General features: G+C 47.7%; 1 protein-coding gene across 4 annotated transcripts; it reads left to right on the forward strand.

Annotated features, from left to right (window-relative positions):
• Positions 1-5174: 5174 nt before the first annotated feature.
• Positions 5175-12888, forward strand: kcng1 (potassium voltage-gated channel, subfamily G, member 1). Of its 4 annotated transcripts, none has more exons than XM_068326060.1 (3): positions 5175-5323; positions 10170-10999; positions 11433-12888. In XM_068326060.1, exons 2-3 carry the CDS (start codon positions 10223-10225, stop codon positions 12381-12383), a joined length of 1728 nt encoding a protein of 575 aa, XP_068182161.1. In that variant the 5' UTR covers positions 5175-5323; positions 10170-10222; the 3' UTR covers positions 12384-12888. The 4 variants fall into 4 exon arrangements, with proteins under 4 accessions (XP_068182161.1, XP_068182152.1, XP_068182178.1 ...); XM_068326051.1 differs by having other exon boundaries at positions 5175-5319; XM_068326077.1 differs by having other exon boundaries at positions 5175-5319; positions 11470-12383.
• Positions 12889-13028: the final 140 nt, after the last annotated feature.

Genomic DNA, 13028 nt, shown 5'->3' on the forward strand with positions numbered 1-13028 from the left:
ACTCTGCCGTGTCACAGAAGTCGATACTGAACGAACCAGTATGTTAAAGTCTTTTGTTTGTGGGACTTTTAACCGGTGATGTTTTTGGCGGGCTGGGACTCGGACCACACGAATGTGCGGCTGGTCCACCTCTTTTTTATCGCCTCCTGACAGCGACACACACCTGACAGACAAATATCAAGTTCTAAACATCTTTAATCTCAGGTATTGAGCTCAGACGAGTGCTGACAGAATATAATCAAGCTGCCATCGGCGTCGAGCGGGTCGGTCTCTGCCGTCCCGTCTGAATGACAGCAAACACCCACGAAGAAGAAGAAGAAGACGACCTGGGCTGTAATCTCATTCAGACAGAGGGTGAAATGTTCAGAATCAGATGTTCACTTATAGCTGCTCTAATTAAAAGTTTCCTCTTTGCATCTTTCAGTTTTTTATTTTTTCAATTTAAGCTTGAAAGGAAAACCAGATCTCTGAGAGAAAAGGAAGAAGAAGAGACGTTTCAGTGGATAAACACACTCTTCTGATTTCTGAATCTTGTCTGGATCTTTCCGCTGACTCCTTCCCCGATGTTCCCTCAAACAATCCTGGACTCTGTTCACCTCCAGAGGTCCGTGGACCCGGCTGACTAAACGCTCCGGCGCTGGAGAGGAGATGAAGTTACTGAGTCATAGTGTGGATCTAAAAGGAGCCCAGCTTCTACTGGTATAATCCTAACCGCCTCCAAGGAGGCCGGCGTTTGTTTCTGTTTGTTTCTTAAATAGCCATCAAAATAAGAGTGAGACCAGTTTGACTCCGGATTCTTGTCAGGCACATGTGTCAAACTCTAAGGCCTGGGGGCCAAATGTGGCCCACCAAATCATTTTATGTGGCCCGCGACAGCATAAGTCAGAATGTCTAAGAAATAAATAAGTCAATAGTTTGCTTTGACCAAAACTACATTTCCCACAATGCAGTAATTCAGCCCATTTTAACTTCGACAGAAACTTTTTGAACAAAGTTAATGTTCTAACTTGTGTTTGATGTTATTTTTTTTATTCTCTTGGATACTTTGATCCTTGATTGATGGAGTTCTGTGGGTTTAACAGCCTGACGAATTAAAAGGATTTATGTTATAACAGAGACGCAAACAAACATATTTTTTCTGTGCAACTGTAATGTTAGTAACTTGAATAAATAATAAATTCAGTTATTTAACATTAAGTAGTAGTTACATTTATTTTACATTACATTGAGTTACATTTATTAGTTTCATCTGGCCCTTTGAGGACAGCCGTTATGCTGATGTGGCCCTCGGTGAAAATGCTATTAACACCCCTGCTGTAAGGTTGTGAGACTCAATCCATGATGAGTGTTGCCTTTAGGTGCCATGATAAAAGTGGGAAACCAAAGTTTGCGATAACTGAATCCTGTTCTCGTGAAAACCAGAGAAGTGAAAACAACACCTGTGGAAACACGAGTCACCACAGGTGTCGTGACTCGTGTGAACAAGCTGTAGGCTTCGTGGGTTCTGTGCCCGACCAGCTCGGATCCCGATAACGCCGGAGCTACCAACCCCTCCAGCCGGTGGGATCTGGAGTCTCAACAAGCCAACGCTTCACGATCAAGAGCAGCTAACATTTATAGAACCCGTCCAAACCGGTTCACACAACAGATGGACCAGAATACCTGCCAAAAATGGGTCTGAAATAGATCCGAAGCTGCTAGTGGAAATGTCCGAGCGTCCTGGTGGATGACTTAACGTCTCAGGGGAAAAATAGACATGTAAACGAAGATTTCTGTCTTCGCGTGGACAGGAAGGGGGGGAGGTGATGATGTCATAATGGTGTCATCGCTCCACACAAACAACCAGAGTCTGCTGTCCAACATCAGGACGGGTTCGTCGCCCCTCGCATCAAACATTCGTCATCCGGTGGTCGTGATCTGGCTGTGTTTTTCTCCTGCGATCAGCTGACCCGAGTGTTGTTTGAATAAACATGGATCCCCGACAGCTGTCGCCGACGGGCTGAGGTCATCGACGCCTCCCACCCGTTTCCACGCCGTCCTACATTGTGCTCTAACTCAGGTCCTGGCGCCGTCTCCTCCTCCTCTTCCTCTCGCCAGGAAGTCGTTACGATGAAGTCAGAGTCAAACAGACGGCCGAGGCGGGTTTGAGTTGGGGATCACAAACGATCTCCAGGCAAACAAACAAGCAAACAAACAGGCAAACAAACAGGCAAACAAACGGCGGAGCAACAGCGGCGTTGGGTTTGAGGAACATCTGTGTCAGGCTTTGTTTCCTAGGCAACAGGAGGACCGCCCTGCTCGACGGAGGTGAGGCGGAACGGGACGGCCTGTGTAATCCAGGCTAGACGAGGCTGGGAACTGGTTAACTATTAAACCAGCTGCAGGAGTCCGACGTGGCGCAACCGAGGGGTGTGAACCCATTACGGTCCGGCGCTGCTCTATCGACGTCTGCGCTGCTGCCGGCAGGAAAACATACTTCTTCTGCCAGAACAGGTCCGCTAACGAGAAAATTACACGATCCATCTCATTCTGCCTCTCGCTGGACGAGCGGATCGAAGTCGATGCTGGAAAACAATTAGAAGAAGAAAAGGAGAAGGAAGGCGGTTCTGATCCGCATCAAGGTGCTTCTGAACTCTGGCGTCTCTTTTTTTGAAGCCATCGGCGCCACGTGACCCACAGCCGCTGACGACAAAGAAAGCCATTTAATCTGATAATAATGGGGGGGGGTGTATAGGGAGGGGGGCATCTTTTCAGCTCATTCAATTACTAGTAATGAGAAATCTTGTTTTGTTTGCATGGAAATAAAAATTCTTATTCAGGGAATGCGTCCCACCGCGTCTGTTCACGCCTGAATGAATCGAGAAAGAACGGACCAGACGCCTTTTGTTTCACGGAAACGTGAACAGCACCCCGATGTCGCCGTTCTACCAAATTTACCTCTGTGAGCTCAGATCGATAAATTGATGACATCACTTGATGACAACACGGCTCACCAGCTGGAGACAGAACCGCCGTGGTCTCGGAACACGGGTGTCTATTCGGAACGATTCCTCCACCGTCGGCGCCTGAGTGCTTTTTAATTCAACCGCTGCCTCTTCGTCACTGGATGTGGGATGAAGATGAGATGCCTGTGGGTAACGAAGATGCTGCCGCTAATGCACCACTGCCAGGAAGTGTGTTCCGCATTATCCTGATAACAGAGCCGGACGCTAACGTCCTTAAAGACCCTCGACGTCCAAATGAAGATTAGGCTAGTTAGCTTAGCATTAAAGGAGGGACAAATGGGGTCCTTTAATTCACTTAGCTTTAATGTTGAGTAAATGAGGCTGTTTTCACCATATGATGTAAAAGAATAGCATGTTAGCGTGTTAGCAAAGACAAACTGAAGCCATATTTTTGATCCCTACGAGAATTATTTTGTCATCGGACAAAAAAAGTTAACAACTGGAGGATGAAACTACGCAAAGCAGCAGAAGACAAATATTAAGGTTATTCTTAGAACCAAACACTTCCAATTCCTGGTTGCTTGGTGATTGATTAGCAGTCAATCAGCTCAACGCCTGTCGTTGTAATCACCCGTTGCCGTGGAATCAGCGCCGACAGATGATTTCTATCAGGAGGCAGAACAGAACCCCGAAGAGATTCATGATCGTGAGCGGAGGTTCTTGAATAAATTAGGATAAATGGATTATTTGTGTCACCTTGACCCAATAGAAGGCCCACAGGATGAAATTAACATATTAATTAACATTTGAATATTTGAATATTTGGAAAATCTGTACCGGAAGGATGGTCGTGATGGCTTCCTGCAGGCAGTCATGGTCCCCTGAGGACCAACCCTGTGGTTAGGTGGTGTCTAATGAGTGTGGAACAGAGGGTCCGGATAGGGCGGGGTTAAACAAAACTGGTGGTGGTGGTGGGGAGGGTTCACATTCACTGACCTGTAGGCATTAAATGATTCACAATCATTATGTTCTGCCAGACTGATGACTATGGTCCATGAAGGCCCAGCCCAGTAGAACCAGTCCAGTGGAACACAACCCAGTAGAACCAGCCTAGTAGAGCCAGTCCAGTGGAACCAGCCCAATAAAAAAGCCGTCCCAATACAACCAGCCCAGTAGAATCAGCCCAGTCGACCTGTGGCTGTGAGCTCTATTTAGTCCATGTAAATTTCCCAGTTTGGGATCAATAAAATATATCTAATCTTATGTTATCTTATCTAATCTTATCTTGGTCTCATATTAAGATATGCCACTGTTCCATCATGCCATTGTCTTCTCCACAATGTCTTTCTTACTCATTCGATTAAAGCAGAACCTCCTGCAGAACCTCCTGCATCATGGTGATGCTGCGTTCAGATGATGCTCGTTTCATTTAGTTTGTTCATTTTGTTGAAGAAAAAAAAAAAAAAAATTCCATCAGGATGAAAAGATGAATTTTTTCCACCGGCAGCGGACAAAGAGCATTTTGTGTTTTCTGCTCTTCAACCTTTTGACATGTTTATATCTAGACATTTGGTCTCCACTATTATTATTATCATTATCACTATTATTATCATTATTATTATTATTATTATTATCATTATTATTATTATTATTATTATTATTATTTTTAATTTTAATTTTAATTTTAATTTTAATTTTAATTTTAATTTTAATTTTAATTTTAATTTTTATTTTAATTATTTATTTTTTTATCATCAGCTGCCTCCTCACAGGAAGCGGTTTCCAGGTGATGGTCGGTGGAAACATGACATTAGAGGTCCGGTTTGTGGCACACTGCGATGTCAGATGAAACAGTCCAGGGGCCACCGGAGCCCAACCTTCCTCCTCCTCACCATCATCATCATCATACCTCATCATCCCAGTTCTCACCACTTGTCTAAAATTGGACGCCCCGGTGAGTCTCAGCACAACCCACGGCGTCCTCCACCCCCCCCACCCCCCACCCCTCCTCATATATAAACCTTTGTGTGAATCTGTAATCAAAAGGCGATGATTATTCTCTGTAAAGGTGGTGGGTGGGTGGGTGGGGGTCTCTGGATGGTGGTTGCCATGGATTTCTCTCAAAAGCTTCGGCATAAAGACACACCCACTTGATGTCAGCGCTGGAGAAAGAGGAGGGAGGAGAGAGTTGGGGGGGGGGGAGAGAGAGAGAGGGAGAGGGGAGGAGAGGGGAGGCAGCCTGTTGCTCTTCACAGAGGCTCCTCGTCCTCCTCGAATCTCGGATGGACTTGAACGCATCGGAAGAAGAAGAATCTGAATCCCCCGGTGCGCGTTTTCCTCCTCCGGGCTGCCGAGGAGCCGCGTCAGGAGCGCAGTGAGTATGTTCTCCTCCTCACACTCCTCCTCAGACTCTTCCTCACACTTTGAGAGTTTGTGACACGCAGCCACGCATCTTTCTCTCACATTAGCAAGTTGGAAATGTCACGGCTGCCTCAGATTTGAGCAAGAGGGAGGTTGTTGTTTTTTTTTAATTTAGGGGAACGCTCAGATTTTATTTAGGGGGGGATGTTTGTGGACGCGGCGCGGCAGAGGGCAGCTCCATGCGAAACAACCAGGAAGAATCTGCGGCTCTTAAGCAGCGGAATTCAGTCACTTGGAATCTTTCAACCCGTTTTCTAACGTCCGGAACAGATGACGCTGATTTGCATACCGGATGTGTGAAATCAGGCTGCAGCCGCATGACGGCGTCAGGAGCTGTCAACAGTTCCTGATCTCATCAGAGGCGAGCTGCAGGACCGACACACACACACACACACACACACACACACATGCGAACGCGTCTGCATAATGGTTCTAAAATGAGGCGACTTTATTGAATCCATTTTCAAAAAGTGTTTTAAAATAAACTTGTGAGTGTGTGTGTGTGTGTGTGTGTGTGTGTGTGTGTGTGTGTGTGTGTGTGTGTGTGTGTGTGTGTGTGTGTGTGTGTGTGTGTGTGTGTGTGTGTGTGATGGGGGGGGAGGGGGTCATCCCAAACATGATGTCACTTTGAAGACGTTATATTATGTCCCGTGATGTCATTGTGGGCCGTCAAAGCAAAAGACTATCACTGACAGGTCGTTAGTGCCCCCCCCTCAGGTAATTACTATTGTAATGAGATGAACTAATGCCCCCCCCAACGGCATATACAGGCTGAGTGATTGTACACCACAGGCTTGAGACCCTAATTACAATCTAATATTCCCAGGTGTGTTTATGTTAACGCCTCCCGGATACACGTCGGCAAATTTCATTACGGCAGGTGGTGCCTGGGGGGTGGGGGGGGGGATTCAGACTGATAACAAACCAAAGGCTGGATACGCGTCCCAATTTAATTAAAAGCAGGTCCAAACGGTGCACAAGGTTCGTTTCAGGCGCGCCTCCATCAAACATCCCCAGGGGTGTGTGTGTGTGTGTGTGTGTGTGTGTGTGTGTGTGTGTTGGGGGGGGGGCAGTTTTTCTGCTCCATTTACCCCATCTCTCTCACGGTGTCAAAATGTTAGGAGCGTTTTTCTCCCCTCGACCCCTCTTTGATTCTTTAACCACCCCACCCCCCCACCCCCCCCCCAGGGTGGACCGGCACTGACCGGATCCTTCTGAACGTCCCTTCAATCAGATGGCTGCGGTAAAATAAAGTGTTTACACACCCCGGAGCGATCGTCTGACTGCGGGGAAAGTCGCATAAACACGCGGAGCGCGCACTTTTACGCGCCCGATCCAATGTTTACGCACCGACAGGTTATTGGGTCGAATCCGCAGCCGCTGCACGCAACGCAGGCAGCTTTAGAGGGCGGGACGTGTCAGCTGTGAGGTATGATATGGCTCAGCGGTGCAGAAGGGGGCAGATTTGTACCAAAGGGAGCGTCTGGGAAATAAACTGCAGACAGAAAAACGACAGAGGTGTTTGTTCTTGTCGGGGACGCGTGGAAAAAAAGTGAAAAGACTAAAGGTTAGGTGGGATGTGGGGATGGGGGGTTGGAGGGGGGTGGGGGGTTGCATAGTCTCTTTCCAATACATGCATGTGTTGCTGCTGACATTAACAGGATGCACAATAAGCAATCATCGGTGTAAACGCAGCTCGTTATCGGCGCGCATTATCTCCACATCTCTGCTGCGCTCCGGACCCTCAGCTCCTTCCAGGAAGCTCCGACACCTCCCACCTCCACGAGAAAAGAAGCGCTTTTATTTACAACCGTTCCCGCTGGGGTAAAAACTGCCTCCGGCGTTCCAGACCGTTTGTTTAACCAGATTGCAGAGAGAGAGACAGAGAGAGAGAGAGAGAGAAAGTTGGTTCGTCGCCACTCTTGTGGTTTGGAGTCCATTTCTGGAAGTGTCTCCCTCGCAGAGTCCATTAGAGCACAGAGCTGTCCAGGGAATAGACAGACCCGCCGGGTAGAGGTCTGGGGTTCTGCTGATGGATAGATGGATGATGATGAATGGATGGTTGGATGTCTGGGGTTCTGCTTGAGAGCAGGCATAAAGGGTGGACCCGGTTCTGTTCTTATAGATGGTTTGATAATTTTAGGTGAGAAAGAAGTTCTACATGTCTGATGGATGGATGGATGGATGGATGCATGGATGGATGCATGGATGGATGGATGGATGGATGGATGGATGGATGCATGGATGGATGGATGATGGATGGATGATGATGGATTACTTGCAGTGACCTGCTTCCATTAACAACCTTCCTTACCAAAGGTGTGACCTGTGTATCTGGAGGGTGTATCCTTCGCCGCTATTGATTTCCTATTGATCGATCAGCACCGTTGCCATGCAACACTACAGCCTCACAAACACCTGTCCTCCTTTGACTTCCTGTTTGGGTTTGTTCTGCTTGACCTGACGGCGCGGGTCATTTTATTTTTACGTCTGCGATCATGCTGTATTAAAAGCGTCTCCATCGCCGTCGGTGGTATTTGAGCTCCCCGGAGACTCTTCTGAAGGGCATTGTGGGAAACGCATGCAGCTGAGACTCACAGCCCAGTGAGTCACCACGCAATCTGGAGAACATGCCCTGTGGCTGAGCTGTGATAGCGCTGGCATCGTCAGAGGCCAGACCTCAGCCGATCTGGAGGGTGAGCATCCTCCGCCATCTTTCTTGCTTTTAGATCGCTTTCATGTAACTAAATGTAACTCAATGTAATCTAAGTTCCAAACATTACAGTTTCACAGAAAAAATAAATTTATATTAATTTTCAGACCCCCTGACCTTGTATGTTTTCACGGGCCACATAAAATGATGTGAAGGGCCACATTTGGCCCGCGGGCCTTGAGTTTGACACATGTGGCCTAGAGGGTTTAAAAGTGATTGAATCTACACAGGCACACACACACACACACACACACACACACACACACACACACACACATACACTGGCGAGGCCCTGGGGGTGTGTCGATAACCTTCGCCACAGGGAGGGAGGAGTGATGCATTTAACGACTGATTTATCATCTTTGTGGAAGAAGCGATGACAGGATGAATATTAACTATTTGTTCCTGAATGCCCCTCCCCCCTGCCCCGCCCCCCCAGCGGCGGTGGTAGTGCAGGTTAACAAACAGGAAGAGTGGCGGGGGTGCCTTTCGCTGTTATTCCAGCGATGGTTCTGCCTGTAATCATGGGCTCACAGGCTGACAGTGCAGGTGGCTAATGACCCCTCAGCGACACATTCCGGCCCGTTTTAGCAGCGGACGCCTCCCCCCTGACCCGGAATGCAACATCTGACATTTTAATTCTCCACCGCTCAAACCGACCTCTTCCAAATGACTGTAATTGATTAAATTAGTTTGGACACGGGCCATGAAGTCCTCACCAGACACCAGTAATCAGCTTCTTTTCCTTCCTCGCCTCCTAACATCTCTGAGCAGCAGCTGGGAAGATTCGCTCCACGCTAACACTGACGCTAACGCTAACGGTGTGATCCGGCAGGGACGCCTCAGTCAGCGCCTGTAAGGAAAATGTAAAAACGCCTGATGTGACACCTGAGAGCGGTTTACACACAGGTGTATTTTTAGTTTTCAAAAGCATGTGCGAGTGATCCGACAGCAGCCGGAGTCGTTTTCTGGGCGTCGGATTTGAAAATTTTTGAAAATTTTTGAAAATTTTTGAAAATATTTGAAAATTTTTTGAAAATATTTGAAAAATTTTGAAAATATTTCAGAATATTCAGTCCTACGAGTGTCTTGCTTGTTTTATCTGGTCCCTAGCAGTATCTATGCTATGCTAAGCCAAGCTAACCATGGCTATAGCTATTGTATATCCCAGAGAGTGGAATCAATCTTCGCATTAAACTCTAAGCATTGTAATGTATTAATTTTACCAGACATGCTTTTTTCTCCAAGTTAGCAGTATTTATGCTTATATTGTTGAGTTGGGCATTCCATTATCCTGATTTCCAACGTGTCATGAACGCATCGTAGCTTCAGAACGGGATGCAGGATTCACATGTTGTTTTGTGCGATTCAAGCAAAAAACAAGCAAAAAAACAACAACCCCCAACTGCATTAGAAGCAAATTGTGCATCAGGGACGTTTCCTTTCCGAATGCTTCAATCTCTCCGTTTCAGATTAAGTTCAGATCCATTTCAGAGAGATCTACTTATATTGCAATCATAATAACTTTAATCCACTGTGTTGGACCTCAGGCCAAATGTTAATCTAAATGTTAAAGTGTTTGCCCTTTTGAGGAAATTTAAAATAATGAATGAAAAATCAATAATTGATTTTTTCGTGTGTTTGCACTGCTGTCGGCTAGCTTAGCAACTAATTTAAAAAACATGTTTGATTGTTCTGGCTGTTCACAGAGCATCTTCTCAAATAATTTGCATTACAATTAAAGTTTTTGTGAACAATATTTATTTAACAACATAAAAAATTAACAACCATAATAAAATAATAACATAATTTTCATTATGTAAAGAATTTGAAATGTTTGCAGCTCCTTTTGCCCCTTTTGGCCTCAAGGGACTTCAAATAAAACCTTTAATGCTGGTTAATGAGATTATTTTTCAATGTATTGATCGATCATCATGCAGACAGACTGGAATCCACATTGATTGACTCATATTATTTAGTCACATGACTCGTGGGCGGTCCTGAGGAGATGCTGGGTGGAGGTGTGACCTCCTGTATTGACGTATGATGTTAAATTGATCTTTTTAACCCTTACTCTCCTCCCCTCCCAGGTGACCGTGTCATGTGACAGCTTGACCCCAGGGATGTGATCAGACCAGGAAAGATGACCCTGTTGGCGGGCGATGGCTCGGACTACGACTACAGCGCCCTGAGTTGTGCCTCCGACACCTCCTTCAACCCCCCTCCCCTGCAGGAGGAGGAGGCCCAGAAGGGCGCCTTCTACAAGCGGGCGCAACTTGCCCCTGACCTCAGCACCCTCCAGGACGGCGCGCTGCTGTCCAGTGCCCGCAAGGTCCACGCCATCATCAACGTGGGGGGGCTGCGCTACCAGCTGCCATGGACCACGCTGGAGGACTTCCCCCTGTCCCGCCTGGGGAGGCTGCACCTGTGCAGCAGCTTTGACGACATCATGCGCATCTGCGACGACTACGACGTCACGCACAACGAGTTCTTCTTCGACCGCAACCCCAGTGCCTTCCGGACCATCCTGACCTTCCTGCGGGCGGGGAAGCTGCGCTCCCTCAGGGAGATGTGCGCCCTGTCCTTCAGGGAGGAGCTGCTCTACTGGGGGGTCCCCGAGGAGAGCCTGGAGTGGTGCTGTCGCCGCCGTCTGCTGCAGCGCATGGAGGAGTTCGAGGCCATGGAGCGGGCGGAGGAGGAGGAGGAGATGCTGGAGGACCTGCTGGACGCGGACAGCCCCCACCTGGAGGCCGAGTCCCGGCTGGCCTGGTGCATGGGGAAGCTGAGGGACATGGTGGAGAAGCCCCACTCCGGCCTCCCCGGCAAGATCTTCGCTTGTCTGTCAGTGCTGTTCGTCACCATCACCGCCGTCAACCTGTCCATCAGCACCATGCCCGCCATGAGGGAGGAGGAGGAGGCGGTGAGTAGAAAACTTCAATGAAACTTTATTAAAAAGCAAAATTAAACATCTTGTCAAATCTAGGAGAAGGCCGTCTACCTAACTAACTAACTAACTAACTAACTAACTAACTAACTAGGTTTTGAATTAATATTTAACATAAACAATGTCTTTATGTTATTTATTTGATTATATAATTATTATTTATGTTTATAGAAGAAGTTTATGTTTTTACACTGTTTATGTTTACACTGTACATTTACATTTTTACACCAATCCTGCTTTATGTGCTTCCAGTTGTCCTTTGGGGATAAATAAAGTTTTTCTTAATTGAATTGAGGTTACAGCTTTCCTTCTTCAGCAGCTTCTCCTGCTCAGAACCTGCTTCCACAGTGTAAATGTCTCCCTCTAGTGGCCACAGCCCTCAATCACACGGCAAAATGTCTCCCTCTAGTGGCCACAGCCCTCACTCACACGCGTCTCTCCTCCAGGGCACTTGCTCCCGGATGTGCTACAACATCTTCATCGTGGAGACGGTGTGCGTGGCCTGGTTCTCGCTGGAGTTCACCCTGCGCTTCATCCAGGACCGCAGCAAGCTGACGTTCCTGCGGCAGCCGCTGAACCTGATCGACGTGGTGGCCATCCTGCCGTACTACATCACCCTGCTGGTGGACAGCACCTCCAAAGGCGAGAAGCGCCTGGGCTCCGGCAGCAGCTACCTGGACAAGGTGGGCCTGGTGCTGCGCGTCCTCAGAGCCCTGCGGATCCTCTACGTGATGCGTCTGGCTCGCCACTCGCTGGGCCTCCAGACGTTGGGTCTGACGGCGCGCCGCTGCACGCGGGAGTTCGGGCTGCTCCTCCTCTTCCTCTGCGTGGCCATCGCGCTGTATTCCCCTTTGCTCTACTTGATCGAGAACGAGATGGCCGCCACGCAGGAGTTCACCAGCATCCCCGCCACCTACTGGTGGGCGGTCATCACCATGACGACAGTGGGCTACGGGGACATGGTGCCGCGCAGCATCCCGGGTCAGGTGGTGGCTCTGAGCAGCATCCTGAGCGGGATCCTGCTCATGGCCTTCCCCGTCACCTCCATCTTCCACACCTTCTCGCGGTCCTACGTGGAGCTGAAGCAGGAGCAGCAGAGGTTGCTCCAGAGGAGGACGCACTTCCTGTTGAGAAGCCAGATGGCCGGCCTGGGGAGCAACTTGTCCCTGGAGAGCGACATGCTGTTCCCCCTGGGGTCCGACAGCAGAGACATGGACGACTGACGCTGTCGGACCGGGAAGGATGTAGAAACAGGAGGAGGAGGAGGAGGAGGAGGTTCGGGATGAAGAAAAGATGGATGTGTACATTTATACAGTGTTTATTTCTGGTTTTTATTTCATGTTCAGGTTCAGGAGTTTAGTTCAGTTCTTTAGACAAATTCACTTTCATCCACACAAACAAAAAGGACAAGAGATGAAATGATGAGAATGTTTTGAGCTTTGTCCAATTTACATGAAAAAAAAAACCCGTAAAGAATTCCACAAATGATCAAAATAATCTTTTATAAAAGATGTCATTCTGTCATCAGAGTGAAAAACCCCCGAGGACCCTGAAGGCAGCATCTGGCTGTGGCGTGCTCTCTGTCTCCAGTGACCCTGAATGGAAAATGTTTCCTGCTGCTGAGTCCCGAAGGTTAAATTCTATGTAATCCCAACATGTGACCTTTAATCCGCTGATTATTTCCTGAATGGCTGCACAAACTGTGAGAATCCTGTTCCTGAATGCACCGTCCCTCCGTCCCTGAACGCACCATCCCTCCTCAGCAGCCACTCATCACTTGTGACTTACGGTTCCTTCTTATCCTTTGGGATTTTTTTTTTAGATGGTCTTCTTGTGCTTGTATTGAACATTTATAATTATGATTTCAGTCCATAAAGGAGATTTAAACTGAAACCTGTCTTTTATTTTTGATATTTGTTTCAACGTTAATGGAAAAGAAGGTCTAAAACTGCGTGGAAGAAGAGTAAATCACATTTTATTGTTAATTATTAAGCTGTTTCAGTGT

The sequence above is a fragment of the Antennarius striatus genome, chromosome 2 (assembly GCF_040054535.1).
Source record: "Antennarius striatus isolate MH-2024 chromosome 2, ASM4005453v1, whole genome shotgun sequence".
Taxonomy (NCBI): domain Eukaryota; kingdom Metazoa; phylum Chordata; class Actinopteri; order Lophiiformes; family Antennariidae; genus Antennarius; species Antennarius striatus.

Coding starts and splice junctions, on each gene's coding strand:
- kcng1 (XM_068326060.1), top strand. CDS start 10,223: ATGACCCTGTTGGCGGGCGATGGCTCGGACTACGACTACAGCGCCCTG. Junction 11,000..11,432: donor TGAGGGAGGAGGAGGAGGCG/GTGAGTAGAAAA, acceptor GTCTCCCTCTAG/TGGCCACAGCCCTCACTCAC.